Genomic DNA, 22,007 nt, shown 5'->3' with positions numbered 1-22,007 from the left:
CACCAGTTTCATACTCTAACCTGCAAACTCATCAATGTCATTTTGTTCATTCTTAAAGAGAATCAAAAACCTTAACTTTGGACTACCATCGGGAGACTATTTCCAGTCATGACAACCTGAATGTGGGAAAGGACAAAATCTGAAAAAATGATTGGTCAAGATTCCAATCAAAGAACATAAGACATGCTCCTGGATAAACATCTTATTTTTGTTCCTAAAACAGCATTCCTGTAGTAGAATCTTAGTCTTAACCCTGTCTCTAATCACAGCCCTATAAACTATCCCTATAATCAGAGGGAAATGAATGGTGTTTAAACCACAACCCCCATCTCAAAGCCAAACCTTAAGCCTACTTTTATATCCCTAAAATATTGGTTAAAGGAATATTCTGGGTTCAATTTCAAGTTAAGATCAATGCAGTATTTGTGACAGCTAATTAGTTATTTCAAGGCATTCAAGAGTGAGAGGTGTATATGCAGAAAAAGGGAGCCACACAGATGAAGAGACAAATCATAATCAAACTTAGTAAGGTTCCATTTGTTAACATTAATGCATTAGGTATCATTAACAAACTATAATATGCTAGTTAATAAAAATACAGTTGTTCATTGTTAGTTCATGGTAGTTCATAGTGCATTAACTAATGTTAACTAATACAACTTAGAAAAATATAGGCTATGCTCGAAAATATAGGCTATGCTCGAAACATCTATTCAAGTCTATTTAATCCCTGGGGCCACTGAATATTTAACTGTGTGCTAGTCTATGATGCTACCTCATGTTCCACAAACTAAGAGCATTCACTTCCACACACTAAACTGTCTACATTTCTGCTTATCTAACTATCCATGTTTGTTAATTCAACATTTCTTTTTTCACATGAATAAAAATAAAACCCGGATAATGCATTGAACACATTTGTTTTTTAAATTTCTTACTGATTCTGTAGATTTTTCTTCTATTTTCTTCTAGATGTATAATCTATAATATAACTCTCTTCATATTGTGCTCTGTTTTGAAATGAAGAGATTTTCCTCATCCACATTCTGGACTGGTGACAACTGCTGGCTCAGGTGTGCTTAAACTTTCATGAAGTCTGAATTATAAATAAGTGCAGAGAAGCTGAAGGTCTAGCGAATGTTGTCTTGTCTGTTTCAGAGGCCACAGATGAGGCGGCTCACAGAAAAATGTACTTGGGGCAACTGCTTTCTCGCTATTTCATTCTCTCTCTCTGTTTATCCCTCCCTACCTAATGCTCCTGAAGGCACAACCTAGATACATTGAAGGAATAGTTCACCCAAAAAATGAAAATTCTGTCATAATTTACTCACTTGTTGCACGTTTATGAGTGCTGAGAGAAGCTTGATCACCGTAACACGAGCCTTCATGCGATAACTGTATTCGGCCCTTAACAGTGAAAGCCACGACAAGCTTTTAATTGAGGTGACTTTAATGGTAACACTTTACAATAAGGTTTAATTTGTTAACATTAGTTAACAACATTAGTTAATATGAACTAACAAAGAACATCACTTTTATTATTAAAATTGGTTTATTATTAATCTTGGGGGTGGGGGGCGGGGTCTTCATAGTCTTCATTTTTGGGTGAAGTAGCACTGAGTCAGGAGGAGTATTCATTCATTCATTCATTCATTCATTCTTTCTTTGTTTGGCACTTGTTTCACCATAAATTCCCTCAGATACATTTTTATACGATTTATCACAAGTGGTCCTGGATACCACCAGCCCCTGACACACGAAACTGCTGGAGGTGAGGTACAAACAGTTCAGTCTTCATACCAAATTCACAAATGTATTCTTCTGCCGCCACACAAGAAGTCTACTTATGTGTGTCTTTATTATGTTTGGTTTAAAAAAAAAATGTATCATCGTTTTCTTTTTTCATCAAGCTAAACTCATTTGTGGTGTACCAAATACTATTTGAAACAAACTATCTGAGGGAGAACTAGCAAAAATCTGTTTACCAGTACAACTCTCTATCATTTACAGATTAAATTAAACTAAAATAAGGCATATTGCTTTTTCTTTACATTCAATGTCATTAAGTTAATATGTTTTACTTTATATTTAAACTATATTGAATAATAACCAATACTACACATTTCAATAAGAACCTCAAACCTTATTGTAATGCCAAATAAAGGGCTATGAAGATGAATAAGTCTTTGTGTTATAGATGCAAGGCACTTGAAGACACAATGCTGTGTACAAGCCCTTTCAATCACATGAATATGTTTTTTCTGGAAAGTCAACTGTTGTTTATTGTCATTTAGCAGATGCTTTTGACCCAAAGGGACATACAATACATAAATTGCTGGTAGAGTCCTCCTGAGGCAACTAAGTAAAGTATATATATTGCCCAACCTGTATAAACTTAATCTCTCTCTACACTATTGCTTGAATTGTTTGCTTGACTGTTGACTGTTGATTTCACCATGGATATCTTAATGGGTAAAAAAAGGAGAGAGAGAGAGAGAGAGAGAGAGAGAGAGCGAGAGTGAGAGAGAGAGAGAGAGCTAGAGCATGAGCGAGAGCGAGAAGAAAATAAGGTAGCAGCTGTATTAAAGGGATGGTTAAACCAAAAATAAATACTCCGTCGTTGTATAACTCACATCATGTTGTTCCAGAACCATATGACTTACTTTCATCTATGAAACACAAACTTTGACATTTTAAAGGATGTTACAAATGTTTATTTCTATACAACAGCAGTTAATAGTGACTCGCTTTAAAGCTTTAACCCTTTAAGCTCTGAAGGTGTTTTTAAATATTTCCTGTTTCAGTGGCATGTCCAAACTTAAAGGCTTATAACTCTTTAAAATAAAAAAAGCAAAGATGGTCAGTTGTTTGCTAAGAAAACTTTTTAAACCATTGAATTATATTATGATCAATTGTGATACTTTCATTCTAAGAAACTTCTGAAATCTTACTTACTTTTTCTGATTCTCTGATTCTGTTTATATAGCTCAGGGTATAAATAAGGTAGCTCTGAAAAACTGCTTTTGATTTGTTCCCAATGATGTCACCTGTAACTGATGTGTTGATACTACAAACCAATCAAAATTTATAGCATTAAAAAAATTATTTATCCTGGTGTCCAAAAATATCTCCAAGTGTCCAAACGCCTTTCCAAACAATGAAAATATAATAATTGTCTATAAGAACTAATTACACATGCAAATACAACAATGACTAAAGGTATGCTCTCTCTCCAATGCATACAGACATGAGTAACGAGATCTCAATCAGTTCCGTTCTGTGTCATGTTCTTGCCACCGTTTCCTGGTGGCCATATGTAATTAAAGTGAACAATCCTCTCTGCCCATATTTGGATGACTTCCACCTCTGGTTGCAGTGATTTGAATCCAAATACGATTGGTTTAGTGTTACATGATGGTGGAACATAAAACTTACTACATAATTTCCTATGATATTATCTGATCCAGGAAAGCTAACCTGTTTTTAGCCAGACAGCACATAATGTGCTGTGTGCATGTTGTGCTTCATGTGGATTATATTAGGTTGTGTGTGGGCTCTTTTTTTAAAGATAATCACCTCCTCTAAGTAATAGTAAGTGATATTTTATGTTCCTTTTATGTTTCGTGAAGTTATAAGCAGGGGTGTAAAAATGTATTATACTTAAGTTTCATTATGGATACTGAGTGAAAATTTTCTCAATTAAAATTATACTTGAGTGAAAATAAAAAGGTATTCACATTAAATTGTACTTAAATATAAAAAATTAAAAAGTAACATTATCCTAGCTAGAATGAAATCAAGAGTGGAGATTGTGTGAGAGAGGAGGTTGTTACATTCGATTGGTTTGTTAAGTTGCCTTTATTCTGTCTCCAACAACTGTTATAATTCTCCGCAGTGGCATTCTCAATCTGATCATAGAACCATCTTACAATAAGTACATTTTTATGTGGCCTATTGTACGTAACACAGCAATATCCTGGTGGAATGAACACTAGAAGCGCTAAAACAACAATTACTTTTATCCCCTTTCACTCAAATCATGCAGTAAAACGGCAGATTATCAGTTCATAAACACTTTTCATGCTGTTCCTCAAACAATGCTTCTTATGACATCTAAACACTTTTACTATTGTGCATGACTAATTTTAATGTTTGCATTACATAACAACTATATTTAAAAGTTGTTTAAGTGTGATCAAGCTGCGTGGTAGCTCAACTGATCGAGTGTTGCATATGAGATACAAAGGACCGTGGTACAAGTCCTGAAGTAGCACAAAATTATGTGGCTGCTTCAGAAATTGCTTTTCATATCACATTTGTTTTTTCTGACTGTATCTGTTATGTTTAAGGTTTAGGATAGGGAGGTAGGTTTTGTTGATTTAAATCAAGAGAGAACATTAACCTTAAAAACCTTGTCTTTTTGGGATATCATTTGACTTCAATAATTAAATAATTTCAAGCAAAGCTTTGAAGAATGTTAGTAAGTTGGTTTTGTGATTATTTTCTGAGGTTTGCTACCAAATATTGCTGTTGAGCAGATGGATGAATTCAATCAAATTCATAATTATTAATTACTTTGATTCCATAATTTTTATATCATCGCTGATTTTACAGTTGTTATTATTATGATTAATAGTTGACTAACAACAACAGCAACAATAATAATTTAGTAAATGGGGGGAGTAAAAAAGGAAGTAGAAAATCATAGATAGGGTTTAAATATGAAGACAATTGTAGAAATAAATGCCATGTACACATTTAATTTCTAAAGCCTTTTGTTTTAATATACAGTATATTTGCAGCGTGAATGATCATTTCATAACTGATCATTTCAAATCTGTAGAAGTAACAGGTGTTTTGATTACATTTTAGGACAAAAACTGTCAGTGTTTCTAACTTTAAGCTCATCATTTTGAATGAATACATCACATTTATTTGGGAGGTCACATGTAGTTTGAAATATTTCAGCATATCCGAAGCTCAAATCAGATCCGAAATTCTGCCTCTGCAGATGGTCAGAACTCCACGCAGCCTCCATGCGACAATGCATTTGAAATAACTGGCCTCTGTCATCTGTCATTTGTCAGATGCAGTGAAAAGGTGGCTTCAGTCCAGTAAGACGAAAGAAAATGATCTGCAAAAATGTAATGAGTACTTTTCAAGTTAAGATAAAATTGTAAGAAAATGTAATTAAGTACAAATATAAGTAATCCATATAAATTGCACTTGAGTTAAGTACAAATCCCCAAAAATAATACCTAAGTATTATACAAAAGTATTTTTGCTCAATTGCTTTACACCCCTGGTGGGGAGAGCAAAGGTTTATGCACACATTAGTCTAAATAGTGTGTGAAAGATGAAATTGTCCACATTTTACTCTGCAGCCATCTGATACCAAACCAGTTCACAGCATATTATGCATCAAAATTCAAGTAAATAAAATTGATTTTGCTTAAAAAATTTGTCATTACTGTTTTATTTTTAAGTTGTACAGTTGTGTTGATAAGTTGAAAAAGAATACATTGGTTTCATAACTTTTGACCACCAAGTTGTATTGAGCAGTTATGAGTAATAGGAAATTCATTCAAACTACAAGTAATTATCAAATAAGATGTTAAAATAAATTGTATATTATGATATTTTTAGATAAAAAATAATACATTTAAAAAACATTCCATAAAAATATATTTTTATATTTGTCTGTTAACAGGCCAAAAATATAAAAACATTTGACATGTATGAACAGTTAGGAACATATTAATGACTTTATAATAGATTTAGATGAAAACCATCGGTTTATTAATGATTCATAAGCTTACACCTTAAGTATAAGGTGTATGCAGATTCTGAACACAATAGGAGGGTTAAATCATCATTTTTACAGTTGTTTTAGGGTTTGTTGACATTACATCGTCATGGCGATGAATTTGTAAAATTGGTTATAACTTCACACAGAAAAGGTTAGTAAGTGATTTTATTACACTATAATCATGTTAACACACATATTGTTTAAGTCTTGAGGCTACTTTTGAAATAGTATTTCAACATTTACAGATTGGCTCCCCATTCACTTCCACTGTAAGTTCCTCACTGTAACTCGGTTTTGAGCTTTTGTTAAAGAGAAGGATGTCTGATTCAAAATGTATTTTTGTGGCAATCAATATTGTGCCAATTGAGCTTAACTTGTATTGAACTCAGAATATTCCTTAAACAAAATATCACTGCCATGACATTTATTCAATATCCTTCAACACCCACAGTACACAAAAGAAAAACCACCACTAACAATTTATGGGCCTATTTAGGATTTTATTGCTGTAGGGTTCCGGGGTTTTGGAATTTGATATTTTCCAAAACAAAGCAACAATTTAGTTTGAGTAGGTACACCGTATTCAGGTTTTTTTCTTCTTCTTCTTAAATCTACTGATAAGCTTAAGTACAATAATTGCAAAAATATACATTTGTGTTCACACAAGATATTCTACCATTTTTTTTTTATAAAAGGAACATTCAAAACAACATTGTCTCTTCTGCCTCATGAAATACCATTACTGTTGTCTTCAGTATTCACTGGATTCACTTATATATAGACACTTATATAAAGTCTTCACTCACTGCTGAAGCTATTTCAGAATTTGATTTCACAAAGAACTTAAGATCTATGAGGTATTCTCTCAGTTTGCACTTTCCTTTACCAATGCTAATAAAACAAACACCTGGGTATGACACTATTATTGAATATGGCAATAATGATTCAACTCAATCATAACAACACATACATTCTACTGACGTTATTTCCATATTTGCATAGATCAATAAATTACCAACCACAATTGAACAGCAATAGTCCATGTCTCAATATATAGTCAAAGCAATATTTTACTATGACAACATTTCTTTAGTGTTGATTTAGTTCAGTGATCATTTTACTTATACTGACTTCCTAACCAGGCAACCAAAATTCTAAACAAAGACACTATTACGCTTTCAACCTAAAGCACATATAAGCAATTACACCAATACAGATGATGATTAAGTAACACAAACTAAAATAAGATATTTGAGATAGGATTCTAAAAATCACATAAAAATGATGATCGAACTCTAATTAGCCAGTAGAGAATGATTTTGGTTTGCAGCACTAAACAAATACAAAACCATTGACCAGTATAACAATTTGCACTATCCATAACAAATGTTCCCACAATACATAAAAAGCAATAAAAGCAAATATATGGAGTCCTTCTAAAAGACAAATTATAAAAATGTAACAAAGAAATCCAAAACAATGTTATGCTGTACCTAAACAAAATTAATCTATATGCAATATATCTATTCTGTGTTAGTGTTCTATGGATCCTCTGTGCAGATTCCAGACAAATGGAGCATTAGCTAAATATAACATGAGATGATCTATACTAAGTGATAAGTTTAAGACAGCAGTCCATGAATGATTGGATAGTAGCATCACTACAAATTAGTTAATTGGTTAAAACTGTCAATAAAGTTAAGGTTTTGTATGCTGCTTCCAAAACATTTGTAAAATTTCCAACTTAGTTAAATAAAAATATTGTAAATGATGATCTACTAAAATGTAAAACAATGGCCTACTCACATTCAAATATCCTACAGGCATCCTGGCTACTTGCACGCAAATGTAAGATGAACTACACCCAACCGTTCAAAAAGCACACAACAGTCTAAGTAAGACCTGATTCTACCAATGATTGTTAAGCAATTTTGTAAACAAGATAGTGATACAACATGGTACTTGGTAGTTGTGTCACTACTGAAGAGCAGCTTCAGATTCTGCACAATTGGAATCTGGAGACAAAAGATCAGAGGATACCCTCTCCACTTCACTTTCAAATAAGCTACTCTTCAAAGACTGTGGCTCATCAAAAAAGCCCTGATTGAAACCATCAGTTTCTGAGGGAAAAGGTGAGGACTCATTGGGTTGCAAGGGATATTTTGCAGACAGTGCAGAAGAATGGAGGTGAAGGGCAGCACGGTCAATAAGCAGAGAAGAGATGTCTATAGGAGGCACAGAGTCAAAAGATGGAATTGAAGAATTCACCAAAGATGACATGTCTATCGGCATATTATGATCAAGTAGTGTATTAGGGAATTGAGGGTGCGAGAGATAAACATGTGAAGGTGGTGGTGAAGGCTCTTCTACAACTGAGGAGATCAAATCTGCAGAAGATTCCTCTGTAATCTCCTTAGGATCACGGTACGGAATCTCACTGTCATGTAGCTCTTCTGCAAAATAAGAGACATGTTTTGCAAAATTCATTCACTCAATTTAGTGACTCCACAAGTTGAATTCTGTTGATCAAATTAGTAAGGCTGCCTTACCGACACCTGATATGTCAATGTCCTCTCGAACAGCCAGGGATGTGCTTGTCATGTCAATAGAAGAAACTGATAAGTCAAGTCGGTCTGCCATGTCTGACATCTCAGAATTCATCGTAGCCACTTCAGACTGATCTGAGAATCCTGGAGGAAACAGCACTCTGGTACATTATGATGCCTTTATAATGACTCTTGTTCTACAGAAAACATACAGTATAACCCAAACATTTACTTTAGGTTCTTTTTTTTGTGTATCCCCTTTTATCTCCCCGATTTGGAATACCCAATTCCCACTACTTAGTATGTCCTCAAGGTGGCGTGGTTACTCACCTCAATCCGGGTGGCAGAGGACAAGTCTCAGTTGCCTCCGCTTCTGAGACAGTCAATCCGCGCATCTTATCACGTTGCTCGCTGTGCATGACACCGCGGAGACTCACAGCATGTGGAGGCTCATCCTACTCTCCACGATCCACGCACAATTTATCACATGCCCCACTGAGAGTGAGAACCACTATTCGCAACCACGAGGAGGTTACCCCATGCAACTCTACCCTCCCTAGCAACAGGGCCAATTTGTTTGCTTAGGAGACCTGGCTGGAGTCACTAAGCACACCCTGGATTCGAACTCGTGACTTCAGGAGTGGTAGGCAGCATCAGTACTCGCTGAGCTACCCAGACACCATACTTTAGGTTCTTAGAGTCTTGTTTTACAAAAAAGGTCTAAAAATCCTTAAAACAAGATACATTTACTAAAGCAACACTGCATAAGATATTTAGAAAATAGGTGTATTTATCTTACTGCACTGGTAAATTTATTCACTTAAATATATCTTGTTAAAAAGGTGTTTAGATAGGTTTACCTTCAGAAACTTTAGGGAAATTAAGTCTATATTTTGCTGCCTTACCAGGGTCCATGACTCTTTGAATAGGAGGTGGCAGTGGTGTGTCAAGATCCAAGCCACTCACAGCCTGACCGGATGCTGCCATTAGGGACACCTGGGGATGTCCATATAATTTACAGTGCATTAAGAAAGTATTCAAACCCCTTAAATGCTAAAATGCTTTATATAAAAATAAATAAATAAAAAAAATATACAACATCAATCTACACACCATGCCCCATAATGATAAACCAAAACCTTCTGCAAATTTATTAAAAAGAAAAAACTGAAATATCACATTGACATACTGCAAGTATGTGGTCAAAGGTACTGCCTGCAGAGCTCAAGAGACAGGATTGTGTTGAAGCACAGATCTGGGGAAGGCTACAAAAAAAAAAAAAAAAACAATGGCTGCTTTGAAGTGTCCCAAGAAAACAGAACTCCAAGAACTCCATAATTCTTAAATGGAAGACGTTGGGAACAACCAGGACTCTTCCTAACGCTGGCTGCCATACGAAACTGAGCAATCTGAGGATAAGGGCCTTGATAAGAGAGGTGACCAAGAACCCGATGCTCACAGAGAACATGTGTGGAGATAGGAAAAACTTGCAGAAGGATAACCATCACTGCAACAGTCCACTAATCCGGCTTGTCGGAAGCCTCTACTCAGTGCAAGATAAATATAAAAAGCATCTAAAAGGACTCTCAGACTGTGGGAAACAATTTTCTCTGGTCTGATGAAACAATGATTGAATTGTTTGGACTCAATTCCAAACATCATGTCAGGAGGAAACCAGGCACCGCTCATCACATGTGTAATACCATCCCAAAGGTGAAGCATGGTGGTAGCATCATGCTGTGGGGGTGTTTTTCAGAGGCAGGGACTGGGGGACTGGTCAGTGTTGAAGGAAAGCTGAATGCAGCAAAATACAGAGATATCTTAATGAAAACCCGGCCCAGAGCATTCAGGACCTCAGACTTGGCCGAAGGTTCACCTTCCAACAGGACAATGCAAGAGTAGCTTAATGACAACTCTGTGAATGACCTTAAGTGGCCCAGCAAGAGCCCGGACTTGAACCCAATCAAACATCTCTGGAGAGACATGAAAATGGCTGTAAACTGACAGTCCCCATCCAACCTGAAAGAACTTTAGAGGATCTGCAGAGAAGAATAGCAGAAAATCCCCAAATCCAGGTGTGGAAAGCTTGACGCATCATACCCAAAAAGACTTGAGGCTGTAATCACTGCCAAAGGGGCTTCAACTACATTGGCAGCCAAAAGTCCTGACTATACTTTGTGATCAGATGAATGCCACTTTTGTGAATTAAAGTGTCAATTTCCTTCCGAAACAGCAAAATCTGTATATTATACCAAACTTTTGGCCACCAGTTTAAGTACCGAGTTAATGGTTTGAATGCTTTTATGTCAATGTGATATTTCAGTTTTTTCTTTTTAATAAAAATCTGTTTTTTGCTTTGTCATCATGGGGTATGGAGTGTAGATTGAGGAGGAAAAAAACTATTTAAAGCATTTTAGCTTAAGGCTGCAACACAATAAAATGTGAAAAAATTAAGGGGTCTGAATACTTTCAAAAAGTATTTACCAAACATGTTGCCCCAATTTATGAATGTACCCAAACATTGGATGCAAAATACCAGTCTTATATACAAATAAATAAACTACCTCTGTGAATCCACTTGTAGGAAGTTCTTGCTCTGGGGTCCCTGCCACAGGAGAAATATGAGGACTGACATTTTCCGATTTTGGGCTGTCAGGTCGTGCAGGGATTCGGTGCAAGTAGCCATATCCAATACCACAACCAAGACTTGAGGCAAAAACAAATAAAGTTTATTAAAAGCTCTGGAGGAGACAGTTCTGTGAATTATTACTCAAAAGTGGACAAAAAAGGCTGGATCAGGACTTAAATGGATAGTTCACCCAAAAATGAAAATTCTCGCAACATTTGCTCACCCTCATGCCTCCCAGATGTGTATGACTTTCTTTCTTCTGCAGAACACAAACAAAGATTTTTGGAAGAATATCTCAGCTCTGTAGGTCCATACAATGTAACACCATGCCAGCTTCCATGGCTTTTTTTTATGGCGAAAAACAGGTCAAATTATGTTAAAGAGTAGAGAAATTAAAAAAATGATATAAGGTTTTTTTTTCAATAAGAACTCTAAAACTGATTCAGGGTTGATTTTGTTAAAAATCTCTTCAAAAGTATTTGCTGAGTAAAATAAAAAAAAAAATACTAAAAGAAATAAAACCAGCACAATCCAATGAAATATGCTTCAAAGAGAGTAGATTCTGTCATGCGGTGCATAACGGTTGATCTTCATCTGATATTATAAACTTATGTGTGAGTCTAGAATGTCCTATTTGGCAGCGGGTGTAAATGATCTGATCCCAGCGATGACTGTGATTAAAGATCCTACTGTTGCACACTACAGGGTTTATTCCATGCAATTTGTTTGTAATACATTGATCCCATTCTGTTTGCCATTTGTTGATGATGTAAGAGATTATGGTACTTTTCAGATCTGAGGGTGGTATGGAGCATTTTTTTTAAGATCTGTAGACTGTGCTTTTTAGCAGCAGAGTCTGCTTGTTCATTTCCTAGGATTTCACAATGGCCAGGCACCCAACAAAGTTAAATATAAAAATTATGTGCCTCCAGAGTTGACAATTTGGTTAGAATATTTACAAGGGCTGGATGGTCATTTTTGAGTGATGCAAGTGCTTGAAGACATGATTTTGAATCTGTAATTATTAAGAAATGTCTCTGTTGTGTGGTCTTAATGTGATTCAGTGCTAGAATAATAGCACAGCCTCTGCAGTAAAAATAAAACTCTGATTGGGATCCTTATTCCGTTTTATTTGGTAATTGATCACATATGCAGCCGGCACATGATCACCAGTCTTTGATCTGTCTGTATATATGTGTGATGAAAACATCTCTTTGATATCCAGTTGTTGTTGAAGGTATTCATTTGGATGGGTTTCAGATTTCTTGTTAAGTCTAGGATTCTTTTGGGGGGGGTTTTAGATTCCAGGGTGGTATATTGTAGAAGTATGTTTGTTCCAGAATGCCTAAATCAACTTATGTTATGTTTTCTAAATGGGATTTAATCCATAGGCCAAGAGGTTGGACATGCCTTGGTTTTCTCTCAAACAGATAAGAGTATTGGGGTCTGAAGACTGCATGATATGCTTGGTCTAATTGGTTGATATTTACTTTTGTTGTGTATTGGGCTAATTTGAGAAGTCTGTTCTCTAGAGAAAGTTAATTAGCCTCTACATATAGATGTTGAACTGATGATGTTCTGAAGGCCCCCAGTGCCAAACGTATGTCTTGATGGTGAGCTGTGTCCAAAAGTTGGATATATGATTTCCTGGCTGAGCCATACACTATACTTCCATAGTCCAAACATGATCAAATCAGCTTTCTATAAAGGTTGAGAAGAACTGAGCTCTCTGCTCCCCACATAGTCTTTGCTAAAAACTTTCAAATATCAATTGCTTTAAAATATTTGTCTTTGAAAACTTCATGTGAGGGATAAAAGACAATTTATTGTCAATGGTAATTCTAAGGAATTTGGTCTCATTGACAACTTTGATAGGATCGCCATCCATAAATAGCTCTGGGTCATGATGGAGAGAGCCTAACTGGCAAAAATGCATACAACTGTTTTACTCTTTGAGAACTTAAACCCGTTGGACACAGTCCAGGCCTGGACCCTATTAATTTTCAGCTGGAAATTTCTTTCAAGACTGTACATGAATTTGCCTCTGAAGTGAATACAAATGTCATCTACATAAAGGCTGCAATGAATGTTTGATCTGATGGCTTTAGCAACACCGTTTATTTTGATACTAAAAAGAGACACTGATAAGATGCTTCCTTGATGTCCTCCTAACTCTTGTCTGTGTGGGTCTGATAGAATATGACCTTTTCTGACTTTAAAATGTCTATTGGATAAAAAGTTGGCAATAAAAATTGGTAGATGTCCTCTAAAACCAAGTTGATGTAAATCCTTCAAAATACCATACTTCCAAGTCATGTCGTATACTTTCTCCATGTCAAAGAAGACAGCAACAGCATGTTCATTTCTGATAAAAGAATCACGTACATAACTTGTATGAGGTGATCTATAGTGCTTCTTCCTTTTCTAAATCCACCTTGAGCATTATTTATAAGATGTTGAGACTCCAACATCCAGAGTCATTCATTAAACATTCTCTTCAAGGTTTTACATAAACAACTCATCAGGGCTATAGGTCAGTACCTAGAAGGTTCGTTATGATCCTTTCTTGCCTTTGGAATAGGAATAATTTCCACTTTCCAAGAATATGGAACATCCTCTGACATCCAATTGCAGTTAAACATTTTAAAAAGTAAGGACAGGATAGTGGGAGGCAAATTGTTTTTTAAATTTATTGTGAATATTGTCAAGTCCATTTGCAGTATCATGTGATTTGCCTATGGCCCGCAATAGCTCTTCCATTGTGAAAAGTTGGTTGTAAGGTTCCATATTATTGGATGAAAAGTTAACATCTTTCTTTTCTTCAAGTGCCTGAATAATTTGAAAGGTAGGGAGGCAGTTCTCAATAGCAGAGTTCTTCTCAAAGACTAGGATATTTGCAATTTCTTGTTTGGTAGTTAAGACTGAGTCTTGATGTTTAATATGTTGAATTTGAGGTCCACTGTTCTTGTTCTTCATTCTTCTAATCAGATTCCAAACCTTTTTTTATGTCAAATTGGATTCAAATTGTCTCCGACTTTGTTTCTTCGCATCATTTATTACTCTACGTGCTTGTGCTCAATTTATTTTGACATTTATGAGGTTTTCCGTTGTTGGACTTCTGAAGGCTCCTCTTTAAGCTTTCTTCCACTCTTATATAGCCTTTTAGCGGTTAACGTTGAACCATGGCAATAAAATACAATAAAAAAGTTTTTGGAATGGTATCGTTTGCTATGGAGATAAAAATACTGGTAAAAAAAGTTATAGGATCTGGATCGTCCTCAGGAACTGCTTTGAACCTTTCATAACATAAAGTTTGAAAATCGTACCAGTTGGCTTTTTTAAGATCCCATCTCTGTACACTTGATACTTCTCCTCTTCCTCCTCTTGAGGGTCAAGATTAGTGGAAAGTGGTCAATTCCACAGAGGTCATTCCACATTTTCCATGTAAGTGAATGGTGACCAAAAATTTGAAGCTCCATAAGGCACATAAAAACAGCATTAAAATAATTAATTTTAATAGATGTCTTCTGAAGCAATGTTTTCAATTTGGGTGAATTTCAATCCATTTATATTATAAATCTCCACTTTCACTTTCAAAATGTGATTATTGATCTGATTCTCACCCACACCTATCATATTTCTTCTAAATAAATGTAAAATGTACAATAAATTAGTAATATAGATTACTTATATGCTGCCTTTATGTGCCTTTTGGAGCTTCAAAGTTTTGGCCAACATTCACTTACATTGTATGGACTTACAGAGCTGAGATATTCTTCTAAAAATATTTGTCTGTGTTCTGCAAAAGATAGAAAGTCATACACATCTGGGATGGCATGAGGGTGCATAAATAATGAGAGAATTTCCATTTTTGGGTTAAGTTGTAATATCCTTAGTAACAGGGGTATTACCTGCCTTCTCCCCCCCAGGCACCATTTGGTGTCACAACCACCTCCCTGCATTTATCCGTCTCTGTATTATAGACCAGGAGCTTCAGTGGCTTCCCCTCATGTGCTTCAATAAGGGAGAAGAAGTCCTCTGACTGTTGGGAAATTAAAACATTGCTTGAAGGTATATCCCTTTAATATAACTAAATGTACGGCACAGCTTTTTTTCCTCTGAAAATAACAATCAAGCATTCACAAAAATATATAATTCCCTCCTTACGTCTTGCAGAACTTGGTCAGCTCCGACAATAAAATCAGCACGTTCCCTGAGTCCGGCCAATGCTGCAGGTGAACTTGGCTCCACATCCTAAAAATTAAGAAGGCAAAATAATAATACAAAGAATAAACAAAGTAACCTAGTTTTGTAGAAGCCAAAGTAATAAATGGAAACAAACTACATACCCTAAACACAAAGATCACTTACTAGAACATGCCAGACATTTTCACTGGCTCCTTTAAAGCTGCAGAAGCGGACACTGGCCCCCAGAAGTCCCTGGCCCCCCCACATATTGCTAGGAACCACCTCCAATTCCCGCAGCCTCATGGTCTTTGTACTATAAACCTCCATCTTCACCGATTTCTCAACATTAGCCTTGAGGAGGTCCTTCAGCATATCATTCTCCTGGTTCTGTTCCGATGGCATACACAGCAATGAACTCTCATTAGCTCTTCATATTTAAAGAAACATTGTTACTGATAACTGTTATTACTTTGTGAGACAAAGAGTTAAATGTCTGGATTACAGGACACAATAGTTTTTCCAGATTACAAGAAATACCCAACAGAGTTCTATAAATACAAACTTACAAGGCGATTATTGCCAATAGATATGATGAAATCAAAAAAGGGCTCCAGACCAGCTCTCTCTGCAGGCGAATGCTCTTGGATCTGTAAAAGACAGATCTTAATTCATGAAAATTTATTTCATTCTGATTTATAAACTCTTTATTCAAATGTATTTAAATTCCTACTCATTGCTGTTTTACACATTATTGTGCATCTTAGGGAGTTTAATGACTGGGTAATGTCCCAAATAGCACATGTACATCTCAGAAATGTCTGTTTTAGATCTTTGCGTCTGGTAAGTGTAAGGGGGCTCCACCTATTGGTCCAATGGCATCAGATAGCGTGGCTGAAGGTCTCCTGCGTGCTCTGTCTTATCGTGCACATTAAATAATACTTTGATTATTTGATTTGAGTTCCATGTTTTATAAATCTTATCATTTATTCTTTTCTTTATTTCATCTGACTCCAATTAGAGTGCATTTGTTATTTCAGTGATATTTGGGTCCTGTGCTGGCCAACGTAGGTCCTTGAACTACAAAACTCATCAGTTTCAGATATTAGTACATTTTATACTAAGTCCCTATAGGTTCTCGGCTTCATCCGTTCAGACTTATTTGGCTTTTAGCCCCAGTCAATTAAGTTTTGCTTTACAGAATCTCTGTCCTACTCTTAGTATTCCCATTTAATTCTACTTGGCTAAGACCTTAAAGATTCTCGGGTCGCCATTTAGCCTTTTAGTACATACTTAACTAATGGGTTACTTCTGAAGTAGCTTAGTTGAGCCAACTCTGCTCATAGATTTGTAATTAATAAGAAATATACTAGAAAGCAGTCTTTCAGAATGAATCAAAATGTAACAATTTATTCTACCAGGTAATAGTAATACATTCGAACAATCAATTAAAATAATAAATCAAACTCAAAACTATCAATAAACCAAGCATAATAATATTATTATAGTTGCATTCCATTCAAACATTTACGAAACGTAAGAAATTCAAATTGCAATTACCTGGTAGACTACACACGGTTATCAGTGTGGGTCAATCTGGCTGCAGAGAGACCGTGATTTCTTTGGCATTACACACAGCAACTGTGTGTGAGATCTGAATGCAGATTCCTCAAACAATGTGTCACATTCCTTAAATACCCAAACGTGAGAAAACATCAACAAAGGGAATTTTGGGAGAGGTTAGGTTTAACATACAGCCAGGGAGGGGGACAGACCTCCAGAATTATACAGCATTTGGCAAAAGACCTTATAACTTTGTTATCATTAGTTATATGAACATGGGAAAGGGACCAATATATCAGTCGCACTGAGACATTTTAAATTATATCAAATATGCCTAGTCACATTATTTGAATACATCAGATATGACATTTAGTTACATGCAGATGAGCTGAAGGAAAACAGGATGGGTAGAGAGGGGTAGAGATTTGCATTTATGGTCCTTGCTCGACAGGATGTGTTGATTCAGGTGGAGATGCCCATCTATGTAAGAGTTTATATGAATTGGTTCTTGCAAAGTTCTTTGACTTTTATGACACCTTAAGCCAGCCTTACATAAGCATCACAATATAATTAACATCTGCTAAACATCTTAAAAAGATCAGATTTGCAAACATTCTAAATCACATCTGATGTATGTATATCAACATCTGATGTCTTATTGACATATGAGACCTATTTATTTTCATGTCTTATAGACGTATTGCAGATCAGCAAACAACGTAAAGAAATACATCTTCCAGATGTAAACACACATCAAATAGACATCTGGGTAATGTAATAAGGGATTTTTATGTAATATCTGATTGAACATTTGATGTGTGTGTTCACATCTGGAAAACCTATTTTTAGGTTGTTTCATCATCTGCAATATGTCTATGAGACATTTCCTCTTGGATGTCAACAAGACATTCAGCAGATGTCTTCAAGACATTTATGATTTAGAATGTTTGAAATCTGATCTTTCTAAGATGTTTAGCATATGTTCATTAGAATTAGAGGTCGACCGATAGTGGATTTTGCCAAAACCGATAACTAAGGTGGTGGGAAAAGCTGATAAGCGATTCACTGGCCGATAGTTTTTCAAATCAATTTATAGAATGTCAACAAAAAAAATATTTCTTTAATATACAAGGCAAAGACAGAGTCCATAATTAACAAAATCTCAGATTCAGTTTTTTGATCAACAAAAATCCCAATAATAACCAGATAAAATGAAGATTTGGTGCAAAACGCAGGACTTTTCAGTACAAAAAAAAAGACCGAAACACCGGGGACTCTTATTATAATTAGAATGTTTAAGTGTTTCATCTGGAAAGAATCACAGAGTTCTCAGAGATGTACATGTGCTAACTGTAGGAATTTTTGGTCTCTGGATATAAACATTACACCATGTTCCTTTATCCCTGCGGCTTCATTCTTTCTTCACTGACTTGGCGGCTGTGCTGAAACTTAAATACAAAAGCTATTTCTAAACACACTTCCTCCATAGTGATAGACTGGCCACTACATTTAACCTAAGACACATTAGACTAAATATGCAAGAATTTTTATTTAGTAAAGATTGAGGTATAACGTGTTATTAATAAACAATAAATCATACATTTTGTAATTGACAAGAAGGTTTTTTCAGATTTATAGCAAAGACGAACTAACAAAATCTAACTTCCTGACAGTCGCCGCTTATCAAAAACAACTGTCAAATCTTTAAAAGATTAATTAGGTACATGTATAAGAAATCAGACACAGTTGTTTACTTGAATCCAAAATTTGTCAACACATGCAAACAATAATGAATAAAAAGTAAATCAATACATTTAAAACCACTGCGGTAAAGATAGTTTGCTGTTTGAAATTCAGACTTTGATTGGCTATAAGCCCGCTATGCGCTGTCGTAGACATGTAAATAATGTTGCATGTTATTCTTCAAACTTTCACAATCACATTTGATGCATCTTACAGCTCTGCCACTTAATGATTTGTTATTTTTTCACAGATCAGTGTTAGTCTCAACCATTTTCTGGAGTCAACAGTTTTCTTAAACAAAATCAGTGTTATAGGCTTTGAGAGGTTACATTCTGGAAACATGATAATTATGATGGAAAAACTCTAGTTTCACACAAAACTGGATTTGTGAAACCTTTCAGAGATTGTTTGATGGCTTTGGTTTGTTGTTGACAAATACAATTTTTATATGGATGATATGTCAGCTAGTCATTTTGTTTAATCCTTGTGCAGTGTTTGGGTCATATTTGACCCATTTTGATTTAGTTTCTTTAATAAAAAAAATGCATCCTTATTGGTTAATTTTCCTACATTTGCCATCTGAGCACACAAACAAATAGGACTGTATTCAATGAGTTTAGGACGCTTGACAAAAAAAGTAACACTTGTGGTGTTCCAGGTCATTTTAACCCACCATAGGAAATGAATGGGAAAGACTAAAAAACAGAGCAATTACAACACTAAGCCTATAACTTAAATGACAAAAACCGATTTGTGAAAAAAATCAGGATGGTCTATTTAAGTGTAGTGTTATCCGTCTAGTTGGTCATTTTTTAGAATTGTTAGAAGTTCATTGGTTTTAAGGCTTTGTTTATGAATTATTCAAAATGCCAATATGCATGAAGCCATCAAACAGAGTAAAATCAATCTGTGAAAGTTTTCACAAATCCAGTTCAGAGTGAAACTAGTGTTTTTCTACCATAATTATCATGTTTCAAGAATGTGACCTTTCAATACTTGTATTTTTTTTTGTAAATTGTTGACTCAAGAACTCAAAAAATGGTTAAGAGACAAAAAGTGATCTGTGAAATGTTTTTAAATAAATCACAAATCATCAAGGTCTTTTTGAGCATACTGTGACCTGTGAAGATGGTCAATTTTTTTTAATTGGAAGCTGATTTCCTATTATTACTCAAGGCAATGGGGATAGAGCAGAAAAACGCAATCAAACGTGAACAAATGTGATTGTGAAAGTTTTCACAAATGAGGATCTAAAACAAGTAAATTTGTATGAACCCAGACTGCGTGTTTGCTGGAAATGTGAACGTTAAGAGCGCTTATTTGTCACCGTCCCGACACTTTGACTTAAAAAGGGTTGACAGGAAAATAACTGATGTTAAAATTTTCACAAATCAGGGGAGAGAAGTTTCAGTCCTCTACGTGTTCAACTTTTGAAGCTATTTGCATTAGAAAATTAAGAGTTGTAAAATTTAAACAACTGATTGCAGAGCGGGGGATGATGTCATCTGAATTCACAAATCATGAAGATTAATATGCGACAATATTTACATGTCTACGACAGCGCATAGCAAGTTTATAGCCAAAGTCTGAATTTCAAACCGCAAACTGTTTACCGTGGTTTAAAAAACAAGTCTGAATAGTATGATAGACTATGTATTATCTTACGGTAATACTATCAAATTCTAAAGCAATGCGAACATGAGAAATGTATCATTGAAGCAAAGCTGTTCGTTGTCAAAACCAAAGCCAGCTAAATTGAAGTTATTTACCCCATGAACATGATAGCCTTCTGTACCACCCTCAGGTGCACCGTTGCTCTGCGTTAAACCCATTGCTCTTTATCTTGAATACCTTAATGTATTGTAATTTTGTAATGTTTTGCTATCCGAAACAACAGATATTACTCATCACATCGTGGCCATGTTTTCCATCCTGCGTGCGTGGAGGCAGACATGAGCAATCGAACATAATGCCAGTTTGTCTTCTTTTAAGTTTGTCACCTAAAACCACTCTTATGTCTAAAACATAACCTCAGTCTTGACAGCCAGTGTAACAGTTACTCTGATTTAACTCTAAATGTAATCTTATTTGAAAACTTGTTATACCAATGTTAAGGGTTGGGAGGGTTACATTTGAAATGTATTCCATTAGATTACAGAATACATGCTGTAAAATGTCATTTATAACGTATTCTGATAGACTTTGGATTACTTCTTCAGCACTGGTAGATTTTTTCCCTTGTTTTGACTATAAAAATTCTGCCAGTAGGCTACAGTAAGACAAAATACACATGTTAAACATACATAATCTGAAAAACCTAAATATCTTATGCAGTGTTGTTTCTTAAAAAGATAACTCTAATTGATATTGTATCAAGGATTTTTAGATATGTTTACAGGAAAACAATAAAAATAAATTATCATGACTAATATAAGATTATTAAAAGAATTATCCAACGTGAATTTTCTTGATAAACAAATATGATCGTGTCTGGTAAATCTGAAAATTGACGCAAAGTTTATTTCTATTTCCTCTGCTGCAAACTTACGTCTCTGTCAACAACTGAAAGTGTTTCACAGCTGTTCAAATGCACTTTGGATCGCATCAATTATATATAAATGTTTTCCATCTGAAAGGACTAAATATTAAATGAAGCAAATGACAATAAAATGCAAAGTAATCTCTTTAGTAATCAAAATACTTTTTGAATGTAACTGTATTCTAATTACCCATTATTTAAATTGTAACCGTAGTGGAATATAGTTACTTATATTTTGTATTTTAAATACGTAATCCCATTACATGTATTCTGTTACTCTCCAACCCTGCCAATGTTTAGATTGTCATATTCCTGTTTTCCACAGAAAATAACTAAAAGGGACCCATCTACACATACATCTGCTATTTTACTCTTGTTACCATAGTGCCGCTATTTTTGTTAATTGCTAAACTGTTTAATTATAATACAAAATGTTTAAAGGGATAGTTCACTCAAAAATTTAATATCATCTATCATCACTTACGTACACACATTCCATAGATGAATATAACTTTCTTCTGCAAAAGATTTTTAGAAGAATATTTCAGCTCTGTAGGTCCTGATAATACAAGTGAATGATGACCAAAACTTTGAAGCTCTAAAAAGCATATAAAAACAGCATACATGAAATCAATGTAGTTTAATCAATGTCTTCTGAAGCAATCCAATAGGTTTTGGGTGAGAACAGAACAAAATATTTTTTACATTGTGCATCTTACTATTGCAGTCTCTGGGCATGATCATGATTTCAAGTTTGATTACACATCCTAGTGCATGATGCATGCACACAGCGCTAGATGGCACTAGGAAGTGTAATCGAACTTGAAATCAGGATCACCAAAGAGACTGCTGATGGCTCCTTTAACACAAAACAAAAGCTATTTTTGTGTTCATACATTCATTCTGTGCTTAACAGTTTTGTTTGGTTTCTTTGTTTTTTTCTATGAATTAAAAAAATCTGAAACACTATACCATAAGGTTCCATTTGGTAAA

The 22,007-nt window shown here is 35.0% G+C and overlaps 1 protein-coding gene across 1 annotated transcript; it reads right to left on the bottom strand.

The window, feature by feature from the left end:
• Nucleotides 1-5,904: 5,904 nt before the first annotated feature.
• Nucleotides 5,905-20,403, bottom strand: LOC127649195 (Golgi reassembly-stacking protein 1-like). The gene is made up of 9 exons (XM_052134188.1): nucleotides 20,245-20,403; nucleotides 15,739-15,819; nucleotides 15,356-15,559; nucleotides 15,152-15,238; nucleotides 14,896-15,026; nucleotides 10,920-11,061; nucleotides 9,261-9,351; nucleotides 8,359-8,499; nucleotides 5,905-8,262 (listed from the first exon to the last, which is right to left on the bottom strand). The coding sequence occupies exons 1-9, from the start codon at nucleotides 20,305-20,307 to the stop codon at nucleotides 7,787-7,789; spliced, it is 1,416 nt and encodes a 471-aa protein (XP_051990148.1). The 5' UTR covers nucleotides 20,308-20,403; the 3' UTR covers nucleotides 5,905-7,786.
• Between the last annotated feature and the right edge of the window lie 1,604 nt (nucleotides 20,404-22,007).

The sequence above is a fragment of the Xyrauchen texanus genome, chromosome 9 (assembly GCF_025860055.1).
Source record: "Xyrauchen texanus isolate HMW12.3.18 chromosome 9, RBS_HiC_50CHRs, whole genome shotgun sequence".
Lineage (NCBI taxonomy): Eukaryota > Metazoa > Chordata > Actinopteri > Cypriniformes > Catostomidae > Xyrauchen > Xyrauchen texanus.
The sequence above is the reverse complement of the archived record's forward strand: the minus strand, read 5'-3'. Positions and strand labels throughout refer to the sequence as shown.

Excerpts from the sequence above, each read along its gene's own strand:
- LOC127649195 (XM_052134188.1), bottom strand. The coding sequence starts at position 20,307 with ATGGGTTTAACGCAGAGCAACGGTGCACCTGAGGGTGGTACAGAAGGC. Across the intron at positions 11,062-14,895 it reads GCCTGGGGGGGAGAAGGCAG|TCTTGGTTGTGGTATTGGAT; the intron begins GTAATACCCCTG and ends TTTTGCCTCAAG. Across the intron at positions 9,352-10,919 it reads CTACAAGTGGATTCACAGAG|GTGTCCCTAATGGCAGCATC; the intron begins GTAGTTTATTTA and ends GGACATCCCCAG.